Raw genomic sequence first — 12,271 nt, forward strand, 5'->3', positions numbered from 1 at the left:
CTCATTAATTAAATATAAATATAATATTTAAATTAAAATAAGAAAATGTCAAATAAATAACTACTCCATTGACTCGCAGATGAGCTACAAAATACAAAGTTTTTCATCTCTTTTAATTCAAAAATTGAATTATAATCGATTAAGCATCGAATAATCAGTCCAACAAACCATACCATATTATTATTCTTAAACACAACAACCTACGACAACAACAACATCATCATCAAAAAACCATGTTTGCCAAAAAATTGTTACACAAAGCTGTCCAACACCATTTAAACGTAAGAAAAATCCTGTTTTTCTTTCTGGGTTGTTGTTATTTTCGATTTTGATTTTCAAATTTTGATTCTTTTTGATTTTGGGTTGTTGTTATTTTTTGTTTTTCAGCACAAGTTGCTGCAGCAAGGTAGTTTACAACAAAGTGAATTGGATCCAAGAATTGTGATTCACTATGGCATTCCATCTTCTTCTTCACTTCTCGCTTTTGACCCTATTCAGAGACTTTTGGCTATTGGGACTTTGTCAGTTCATTCTCTATCTTTCTCTCATTGATTGGTTGATTCTGTTATTGTTTATGATTTTGGTGTATTAGTATTACAATGCATGTGATGTGAGCTACAATAGTTTTACTCATTTTTCCATTTATTATACAGTAGTTGCTTATAATCTTGTGTTATCCTATATCCTAATTGTTCTTGACAATTGATAAGTAATTTAAAGTTGTTGTTTTTATAATTTTGTATACTATAGTTGTTTAGTGATTGCATTCTGAAATGCTCTAATTGAATGAAACAAATGTTAGTTAGTTAGAATAGACTTAGAAATTTTGGAAAAATGGTATCTTGGGTTATTCTAATTATCCATGATGGCTTTGGTTCTGTTAGTGAGTAGAGTAGGTTTTTCTAGTTTTTGGGTGGTGCTGAGATTTTTTTGCAGTATTGAGTCATTTTCTGATTCTTTCGGTTATAAACACGTATTTGAACATTATAAGCTGCAAGAAATCTGTTAAGGGAATGTATAACTGACAACATATGTGTTTACTTTTCAATTTTTACCGGTGTTGACGTGTTTGTGTCTCTGTCAGTGCTTCATAGGTTCATGATTAGGCAGATATTGTTGTAATTTTTACCATAATGTTTGATTCTTATAATTTGGTGATGTACCGAAAACAAGGCATATATCAGGAGTTATTTATAACGATAAAATGCATGGTATAATAGGTTGTCGGTGATTTAGTTACTAATATTGCTTAGTTTAATGGTAGGGATGGAAGACTTAAGGTGATTGGCGGTGATAATATTGAAGGACTTTTGATTTCTTCTAAGCAACTTCCTTACAAATACTTGGAGGTAGGTTGCATTTGCACTTCTCATATGGATTTAGAGTTAGTTGTTCTGGAATTTTCTATCAAGCAAGTTATCAAAATATTAGCTAGCTAAGCTTGTGATAAATGTAATTGCTTCTATATGAATGTAATATTGATGTTCGGATTTGTTTGGCGCTTGCAGTTCCTACAAAACCAGGGGTATTTAGTTGGGGTCTTAAATGATAATGATATCCAGGTAAATTTCTTTTTCTAGATTTCATTTTTGTCTTTTTCCCAGTCCATCGTAAATTTTTGAAAGAATCATTATTACATTTATAATTGAATGAACAATTTGAGTACATCAAATTATGGTTGATATCACAAAAGCAATTGACTTTGATTTCCTTGCTCATTATAGTTTGTGATTTATATGGCTAAATAGAAACCATTCACCTAGTCCTTGTTATTTTTTTTTTTTGCAGGTTTGGAATCTTGAGAATCGGAGCCTTATTTGTTCGTTACAATGGGAATCCAATATTACCGCTTTCTCTGTAATTAGTGGCTCACGTTTCATGTATGTTAGTGAAATATATAATTTAGTATATCTGTATGTTTAACTCTTGTTCCTACAAGTTATTTGCAAATGGTTATGATTACATGATTATTAACATTACTACTCTATTATAATGTGCAGTTATGTTGGAGATGAGCATGGCTTGTTTTCTGTGATAAAGTTTGACGCTGAGGAAGGACAACTTTCAAAGTCATCAAATCATTTATCGGCAAAATTTCTAAGGGGTAATTTCTCGTTTTATGTTGTGACAATGATTAATAATTAATACATATCTTGCTTTCTGTAAAGTCATACATGAAATCCGTTGATCTTTTGAACTAGTCATAAATGTTCAAACAGACACTTCGATGGGAACTAAAGTTCACCGAGAACTTGGGAAAGCACAAAAACAATAGTATTGTAGATAGAAAAAGATATTCAGAGACCGCAATAATCAATTTTCTCCATGGCCAATAACCATAAACTTTTCCTGAAATGCTGTTCTCCTTTGTATGACCCTATGCACCCGCAATCTTCGTCGGCATTTTTGTGCTGCCAGCTGTCATTCAGTTATGCTTAGAGGCCACTTGTGATTTGGGCTCACAATTGAATTTTCTTTTATTACTTACTTTTTCTCCGCTCTCACTACTGATCTCTACCCCTCCCTTTATTTCTCCTTACATAGCCTTTAGTTTCAACTCCTTTTCTCGCAGTGTTGTCAAATAGTGACTATAGCATAGCAAAATTTGAACAAATAGTTATTGTTCTGCCATACACATAATGAAAAGTGTTTTTAAATAGTGGCTATAGCATTGTAGGATACAGGAGTTTGAAAATACCACTATTTTCCGCAATATATGATTGACCGCGGTTGACAACACATATCAGTAATGTTGAGACCCAATACAATATACATATTATGTAATTACTATGTCCAAATTTCTTATTCATATCTATGCTTCTATGTGTAAAAATGTTTTGTTTTCTGTGTTCAGAAATACTCATTGCCATTGTTTTGTTCCTTTTGATAGAAGCTGCCGGGTTTCCAGAGTCCAACGATCAACCAATTGTCGGAATTCTTACGCAACCTTATTCTTCTGGGAACAGGCAAGATATAAGTCATTCACTGAGATTTTTTAAGTCTACTTCTTTGCCCTTGGAAGTATGACTTGATAGTTACTTATTGATATTTACCAAAGCAATGCCAATTGAAGAGCTCGATTTCATAAAATCAGATTTCCGGATATAACTTATTTGGTTAACATTCATATTTGTAATTTTCTTGCCATGTTTATTATTTTAAATTATTTCTTAGATTTGATGAAATTGCAGAGCCAACCTTGAAAATCAATGAGTGTGTGTAGTTTGTCATTGGCATGGCTGAATATTGTTCTAAGAAACACTGATACATTATTTGATAAGCAATAAGTATATTCTGTCATATTCATATTTAAATCTTTGAACTCTGAATGAATGATGGATGAATATATTTCAAGCCGGTAAATGTTTTCATCAGCATTTGACGCGATCATATCTCTATCTCTACATGTCTCTCTTGTTTTCCCTCTTTCAACATAGTATTAGAGCCTATTGAGAGACGCAACCCTAAACTGATACTCATCACTTTCAATTTGATGACTAATGAATTCTGTATTTTTTTTTTATTTTTGCAGATTGTTGATTGCGTTTCAAGATGGACTACTAATTCTTTGGGATGTTTCTGAAGCTAAAATTGTGTTCCTTGGTGGTGGAAAGGATCTTCAATTGAAAGACGGGGATGGTAACTCTACTGAAACGAACACTAATCTTCCAGCTGATATTTTAGAACAAAATATGGGCGACAAAGAGATAAGTGCTCTTTGTTGGGCATCTTCTGATGGGTCCATTCTTGCTGTTGGATACTTAGACGGAGATATCCTTTTTTGGAACTTGTTATCTGCAGCACCTTCCAAAGGTCAACAAACCACTTCATCTAAAAATGTTGTTAGGCTACAACTGTCCAATGCAGAAAGAAGAATCCCCGTCATTGTCTTGCAGTGGTCCAATAGTCAAAAATCTCATAACGACTTCACTGGTCAGTTGTTTGTCTATGGTGGTGATGAAATTGGATCGGAAGAAGTTTTGACCGTGAGTTATTTGTTATTGATTTTTCTTAGTTTGTCTTTATTGGTCCCCCTAAACTTTAACGCGTCTCTTCATTACAGGTTTTAACTCTTGAATGGTCATCTGGGATGGAATCATTAAGATGCATCGGTCGCGCAGACCTCACACTTAATGGCACTTTTGCTGATTTGATTTTATTGCCAAGTCTAGGAGCAAGGGATTTGAGTAGCAAAGATGAGCTTTTTGTACTGACAAACCCTGGACAAATACACTATTATGATAATGCCAGCTTGTCTGCGTTAACGTCTCAGCAGAATAGGACAGCATCTGTATCTGCGCAGGAGTTTCCGGTACTAATACCTATGGCTAATCCATCTTTGACTGTTGCAAAACTTATCAAGTTGCCGAGTCAGTTAAACTCATCGAAAACTCTAGCTGAGGTGATTTTTTGTCTGCCAGTAATTTTTTCTCATCTTTGTTCGTATTGTGGTTTTTCAACTTCTTATTTTGTTTATCTTAGGTAGCCTCAGTTCTGAAAACTAGCTCAGCACCTGGTTCAGCTTCTTCTTCAAATTGGCCGTTAACTGGGGGTGTTCCTAGCCACTTGTCCACAGTTAAAGGTGCTGCGATTGAGAGAGTTTATTTTGTTGGTTATTCTAATGGATCTGTCCTCATGTGTGATGCCACACATCCCATCTTGTCTTATATTTGCTACATAGAAGGAGAGGTATGAATTCCACAATGTTTTTGATTTAATTCATATACACTGTCGGCGTAAATATTTTTTATACAGTCATTCAATCGTAATCGTTAGATCTTTAAAAACGTTTAATTTAATCATAATTACTTATAAAGTCACACATGTGATTAGTTGTGATTTATTGACGGTATAAAACCCTTTACTTTGACAGTGTATCAAAATTAAACTCTTACTTTATTTTTTCACCAACCTCCTCTGTTTTGTAGGTTATTGGTGTAAAAGTGTCTGGATCAAATGCTCCAGTGACAAAATTGGAATTTTGTTCCGCTTCCTTACTTCTGGCTGTGGGCAATGAATGTGGTCTTGTCAGAAATCTTTCTTAATTGGTTACTCTATTCTGAGGCAATGCGTTATTATCCTATACTTAATCCTTGGCTTTGATGTCTTTTGTAGGTTCGCATTTATGACCTTAAAGACTGCTCTGATGAGAAAAAAACCAAGCTTGTTACAGAAACAAAAAATGAAGGTGATGTATTCTGTCAGTCATTGTAGAACGCTACCTTCTTCATTCGAGTTCTTTTTCCCCCCCTCTATCATGATATTTCCAAAACCATGATATCTGTGTGTTAAAATGAAAATTTTACCGTGACTTATATTGATAAATTTGTATGCAGTCCATGATTCTCCACAAGCAAAAGGACCTCATTGCAGTGCTGTTTTTTCTCTTGTCGGTTTTCCAGTACAAGCATTATCTTTTGCAAATTCTGGAACCAAACTTGCTATTGGATTTTTAAGTGGTCGTGTGGGTATCATCTGACTAGTTAACTGACATTTCCTTTTTTGTTAGCAAATTCGATCATAAGTAGACATGTCAAAAAATTTCAACTGATTAATCTTGAATACATTGCTCCTTTCCAGGTTGCAGTCTGCGATATGAAATCGTTGTCGGTTTTGTTCTTGATTGACGGTGTACCTAACTCAAGCTCACCAATTACTTCAATGGTTTGGAAACAACCATGTTTTGAAAGTGCTGTAAATAGTCCAAAGAAACCAGAAACACCTTCAGGCAAATCTCTTGAAGAGATACTATTTATCTTATCCAGAAGTGGAAAAATTAATGTAGTTGACGGTGAAACTGGTAAAATGATCTCTAGCCGGCCGTTTCATATGAAGGAATCAACTGCAATTTCAATGTATGTTATAGGCAAGTACAAAACACAATATGGATTCAGTTTTATTGCTCTTGCATATCATTGAAAATTCTAAGCTATGTAGCACTAACACTTTATATTAAAGGGTTGTCAGGTGTCCGACACGTGTCGGCGACACTGACACGATACCAACACATGTGATGTGGCTATATTCACTTACTTCCATTTTCTCACATTATTACCGGTGTCAATGTGTCAATATCAGTGCCGTGTCTATGTCAGTGCTTCATAGATTCTAAGAAATTTTTGTTCTCCAGATGATAGCATCTCAACCTCCGAAGCGTCAAATGAAAAGCAGCAGGAGGAACCCTTGAAGAGTACTTCTGGTGCTCATCCTGAAGAGCCTATGCAAGAAAGTAGCTCAACTAGGTTAAATTCATCAGAGGCTGAACTTTCGTCTTCAGAAACCACACACTCCGGGGAAATCCTTTTGTATCCACTTGTCCTGCTTTGCTGTGAAAATTCATTGCACTTGTTGTCCGCAAAAACATTGATACAGGTCCTGTACTCCATTATCAGTTCATGTAATATTTATATTCACATTGCAAGTCTTATTGCAAATGAATTTGATTTATATGGTATATTCTTACAGGGAAACAAAAAATTGATTCGAAAAGTGGAACATTTGAAACCTTGCTATTGGACTACAATTTTGAAGAAAGATGATAAATTTTGTGGAATTCTATCATTGCTCCAGACTGGAACATTTGAAATAAGGTGAAATAAAACAATATGGATTCTAGAAAATTAAACTCACTTTGCAATACTAAACTTGTCAGTTTTGTCCTTTATGTACAGATCATTACCAGATTTGGAACTGGTGACAGAAAGTTCTTTATTAACGATTTTAAGGTGGAATTATAAAGTGAACATGGATAAAACCATGTGTTCTGATGATAATGGACAGATTGTGCTGGTAAAATACTCTCCAAAAACTTGCAAATTTGTGAAAAATTCCATTTCTTTATCTACATGCACTTTTTGGTGTTCGTAGCGCCTATCTTATGTTGATACCTTGCAGGCTAATGGTTCTGAATTGGCATTCATCTCATTACTAGCTAGCGAAAAGGAATTTAGGTATGTTTGTTATTCTGTAATGAAGAGTTAACAATGTAGACTACCAGTTAAAATATGGTTACAAGGAAGAAAAGATTGAGCAAACAATTTGATTTTGTTTTAGGAGTCTGGAGCGTTTGCCTTGTCTTCACGATATAGTTCTTGCAGCTGCTGCTGACGCTGCGTTTACATTCTCTTCAAATCAGAAGAAAAAACAGGTTTTAGTTTCTTTGACATGTCTTATTCTGTATCCTATTGTTTCCACAGTAGAAAACAGTTTAATTAGCGTAACTATTTTGTTACAGACAAGTGTGCCGGGGATTCTAGGGGGTATCGTCAAAGGATTGAAAGCAGGAAAAATCTCTCATGCAAATATGACTAAAATTTCAACCTCCAATTTCGGTCATTTGGAAGACATTTTTTTCAAGCCTTCCTTGCCCGAATCGCTTCCAGCAGTGTCAGTAGTGACCGATGAAAAAGAAGTGGAGCTTGATATAGGTTTACTGCTAAACTGCATTTTCATTTTTTCCGTTCTTTTTTGTATAATTTTTTATTTTTATAATAATTTAAATACTTTTGCACTTCGATTTCTCAAATGGAAACCTCAAAACATGCTCTATTTTGGTTCAGATGACATTCAAATAGATGAGCCTAAAACTACAGCATCTACTTCATCTCCCGATGTTAAAAACAAACAGAAAGGTAAATGAATTGCTTTCGAAATTTGTATCATATTTTAATTACAAAGATTAGTAATATTTTCTTCCTTTTGCTTGCAGATAAGTTGCAAAATGATAGGGATAAATTATTTCATGGTGGGACTAATGATGATGTAAAGCCAAGAGTTAGAACACCGGAAGAGATTATGGCTGCTTACAGAAAAACTGGGGTAATGCTAAGCTGTTTCTCCTTTCTCTCTTTTCATACTCTATTGATTTAAACGAGAAAAATATATAATAATATACCTATTGGTTGATTTCAGGATGCTGCTTCGGTTGCCGCTCAAACAAGAAACAAGCTTATGGAGAGGCAGGAAAAATTGGAGGTAGAAATTTATCCGATATACGCATCTATAGAAATATGCCAATTTGCTTAGTTTTTGTGAAAAAATTGTTGCACATAGTTCTTCAAAACAATCATGAAAAACACAGATAAAAAGAATATGACGCACTAAGGCGGTGTTTGGATAATACAACTTAAGAGCTTATGTTTAAACTATTTCTACAATCAAAGTGGGAATTAGGGTATCCATTGCATTTGCTGAAAACAGATTATAAAAATAAGCTATCTAGAGTAGCTTATGGAATATGTTCAAAACAACTTATAGATACATAATAAACCACTCCTTCTGGTCTCATATAAGCTAAGATTCTTTTTCAGGTCCATTGAATATGGTCAGATACATCAGTTATTCAATGGACCTGAAAAAGGAATCTTTGCTTATATATGAGATCGAAGGGAGTATTTCTATAAGATATTTCAAACACTTAAGTGTTTATGTCGTAAGATAAGTTCAAATAAATTCTTCCAAAAGTCTTAGCTACTGTTTGTTTCTTCAATTAAGTTATTGAGTGATAATCATGGATAGTACATAAGGTCATCAAATTGTTGCGTTTGAAATTATCATTACTGTGAGTCTAAATGGCGCTAAACTGCACTTTTGATGCTCAATTTGATTCAGAGAATAAGCCAACGCACGGCAGACCTGCAAAATGGAGCTGAAAATTTTGCATCATTAGCAAATGAGCTTGTCAAGACCATGGAAAGGAGAAAATGGTGGCAAATATAGACATATACAAAAATAGTGAAAATAATATACTTATGAATTGTGTGTATTTATTGTCTTGTATATTGTGTTATATATTTGTGGATGTTGGTTATGTTTTTGTTACCTTGAGTTATGAGATTTTCTCCCCTTTTGTAGCATTATCTTCTTTCTTTTTTTGGCATATAAATTTTTGAAGAAGCACTTAAAGTAATCATAATTTGAATCTTTTAAGAGTTTAATATAAACTGATGACCAGGGCTGGCAATGAACCGGACCAACTCGTGGATAGTTCGAAGTTCGATTATTGACTCGTTAAACTTGGTTCATGAACCAAATGAACCGAACTTAAGTTAAAAATAAAATTCGTTATATAAATGAGCCGAACATAAACTATATATAGTTCAACTCGTTTGGTTTATGAACTATCTCGATTGTATATATTATATTAAAGAATATTTAGCCTACAAAGAGAGAAATTATGATAAAACAAATTGAGAACTATCATCATGTATATAAAAGCAACAACATACTTAGCATTAATTATTATAAGCTTAACACTTTTCTCATCAAGTTTAGTGAAATTTTTCATTAAACATTTGTTAAAATGGAGTTTAAAATTTTTTAATTTTAAATTATGTGATTTAGATCCAATAAGTTAAATAGAGTTGTTCGCGAATTTTTGACTCAGCTCGACTAATTCAACCTAGCTAGGAAAAATTGTGTTGAATTCAAGCTGAAAATGAACTGAATTGTTCGTGAACTTTGAACGAGCCGAATTCGAGCTGAAAAAAGAGTTCGTGTCAAACTCGAGCCGAGTTTCAAGCTAAACCAATCCTTATCTTATGAAAATTAAGATAAGGATTATAATAGTCCAAGGGTTCATTCATAAATAAGTATAAATTAACAAAGTAGTTGGTAGAAAAGTTATCCACTCATAAATCCAAGCCATTGAATATTTTAACAATATATCAATGGTAGATTTGAGTTTAACAAAAATATATCAATAACAAACTTACCATAATTAACTTAAGACACATTTTTTTTTAGCAACAAAAATCTTTTATTAACAAATTCACAAAAACATAAGATATGTCTTTTTTTGGAACATAAGTTAGACACAGACAGACACCTGACCCGCTAGTATATAAAAACAAATATTAGAAATTAGTACATTTTTAATACTCTTAACTTAACGAAAAAAAAACTAATAAAATTATGAACTAATAAAATGAGTTTAAAGACTACACACCGTCAGTGTAAATTAATTTTACACTGACAACCAATAAGAAAGTTGAGTGATGTGGCGGAAAAGATGGTTGGTATTGGTTGATAGTATAAAATTATTTTACACTGTCAGTGCATATTCTTTTTTCTCTAATAAAATATAAGCGTTTTTTTTTATAAAAATGGTCAAATGTATTATGTCTAAATTATTGACTAAATACACTTGACTTTGAAGTTTTTTTTTTTTAATTCTTGACTAGTCAAATGTATTAAATGTATTATATTTATTGTTTAATTTTTTCCCTTAAATTGCCACCGTAGGTTTTATATATAGTGGTGGAAGCTCTGAAGTAAATCCATATGTCTTCTTCTTTTGCTTAAAAAAAACAAAAAATCCATATGTCTTAATTTTTTCTCGTCAATTCTTTTAAATTTTTGTTAATTTCTTGAACCCTTTCATTATTCAACACCCTTTGAAGTCAACCTCAAAGATTTTGATTGTTAGAGAGAAAGAAAGTAATTTCCTCCAATATTTTTTGGGTTCAAAAAAGGTACGTGCTATACATTGAATATAGTGACTCTAGTTTTTTTATGTTTCACACACACCTTAAGGGTTTTGCTTAAGAGAAATTGATCTTTGGAAGAGATCGATGTATAAGTTTTTGCTTTGTTTTGTTTAATTGTTATTTTAAATATGAGTTTAATTGATATGTACTGACGGGTGTAAAATAGTTTTACACAATAAATAATCATCATTTTACCATGTCCTGTCAAGAAAGTGGGGTGAAGTGGGGTGATGCGGCGAAAAACATGATTGATATTGATTGACAGTGTAAAATTATTTTACACCGTCGGTGCATATCAATTAAATCCTTTAAATATTTGTGTTTATCAGTTTTTTCAGTTGAAATGAATATCATCTCTACTCTAACAAAATTATGCACTCATAATGTGATCTAAAAACATAAGAGAATAAAAAAGTCAAATGTATATAGCTTAAATTTTCAGAACATATTATTATTATTATTATTATTAATTAGCAGTAGTAGTAATATTTGAGTTACGGGAATTAATGAGATTTTGTGTTTGTATTGATACCCAAAAATTTGATTTGGATTATCCATTGCTTTTTCTTTGATTAGATATTAAAAATGGTTTAGAGAAAATCAACCAACAAGTAAGTAAAAAAATAATTAAAACATCACACCACAAAAAAGAGAAACTTTCAAAAACTATAATTATATGCATACTGTAACGGATGCTATAAGACTTTATTTGAAAGACATTAATTGGAAAAAGACTCTAACAAGTAAGTACAAAGGTGTTCCATGTAGGCAATGTGAAAGATAATCTGTCGAAATTCAAGATCCTGCAAAAAAAGAGTGGCTTGGTAATTTTGATATCGTGTTACAAGCTACTATGGCGTATAGGAAAAAAGTTGACGAATTTGAAAGAAGGAAATTATTAGAATCTGTATCGTGGGATGATTTTATTATCAATTAATCATGTAAGGAATAAGGTAATAACTATGATCATCCTAGTTATTATCATGTTCCTTACATAATTGATTAATATTAAAATTATCCCACGTTGCAGATTCAAATAATTTCTTTCTTTCAAACTCGTCAACCTTTTTCCTATACGCCGTAGTGATTTGTCATACAATATCAAAATTACCAAGCCACTATTTTTTTTTGCAAATGAATCTTGGATTTCTACCGATTATCTTCCCCACGGTCTACATGGAACACCTTTATACTTACTTGTGAGAGTCTTTTTTCGATTAACGTCTTTCAAATAAAGCCTTATGGCATCCTTCCATTGATGTGCATAATTATAGTTTTTGGAAGTTTTTCTTTTTTTGCGTGATGCTTTATTAATCTTTTCTTTTCTGTTGGTAGATTTTCTAAAAAAACAATGGATAATCAAGATCAATTTTTTGAGTATCAAATCAATATACAAATGCAAAATCTCATTATTTTCTGTGGAAGTGTCCTTTAAGCACTATTGGATTAAGTCATAAGGTTGAAGCTTGAAGGAAGTTGTTAGTTGGGTATTGAAGAAACAAAGGATTAAGAACTGTCAGTGGAAAGAAATTATGTGATTGGAGCTCAAAACAACAAATTGAAAAGGTGGAATCCCTTGGGTTAGCCCTATGAATTTAAATGTTTAATAATTACTAACTATGAATTTTAGGTATGATTGATAATTTGGAGTAATAGGGACCATTTTATATTCCATTGTTCATCGATTACTGATTTTGGAGAACAATGACTATGCATGATAATCTAGTTTATCCTTAATTATTATGCAAAGATTAGATTAATATTCTAGTGCATTAAAGAATTCG

At 32.5% G+C, this 12,271-nt stretch overlaps 1 protein-coding gene across 2 annotated transcripts; it reads left to right on the top strand.

The window, feature by feature from the left end:
- Window positions 1–39: 39 nt before the first annotated feature.
- Window positions 40–8,855, top strand: LOC123892640. 2 transcript variants are annotated; one of them, XM_045942484.1, is made up of 24 exons: window positions 40–281; window positions 388–521; window positions 1,265–1,349; window positions 1,509–1,562; window positions 1,789–1,880; window positions 2,001–2,104; window positions 2,891–2,966; window positions 3,533–3,986; window positions 4,064–4,402; window positions 4,483–4,689; window positions 4,929–5,027; window positions 5,116–5,188; window positions 5,337–5,464; window positions 5,581–5,866; window positions 6,131–6,372; window positions 6,466–6,590; window positions 6,672–6,789; window positions 6,895–6,950; window positions 7,054–7,147; window positions 7,235–7,427; window positions 7,560–7,631; window positions 7,709–7,818; window positions 7,912–7,974; window positions 8,611–8,855. In XM_045942484.1, exons 1-24 carry the CDS (start codon window positions 234–236, stop codon window positions 8,716–8,718), a joined length of 3,360 nt encoding a protein of 1,119 aa, XP_045798440.1. In that variant the 5' UTR covers window positions 40–233; the 3' UTR covers window positions 8,719–8,855. The 2 variants fall into 2 exon arrangements, 1 of the variants encoding a protein (XP_045798440.1); XR_006803233.1 differs by lacking the exons at window positions 7,709–7,818; window positions 7,912–7,974; window positions 8,611–8,855 and having other exon boundaries at window positions 102–281; window positions 7,054–7,144; window positions 7,231–7,427.
- The last annotated feature ends 3,416 nt before the right edge of the window (window positions 8,856–12,271 follow it).

Source organism: Trifolium pratense, linkage group LG6 (assembly GCF_020283565.1).
Source record: "Trifolium pratense cultivar HEN17-A07 linkage group LG6, ARS_RC_1.1, whole genome shotgun sequence".
Lineage (NCBI taxonomy): Eukaryota > Viridiplantae > Streptophyta > Magnoliopsida > Fabales > Fabaceae > Trifolium > Trifolium pratense.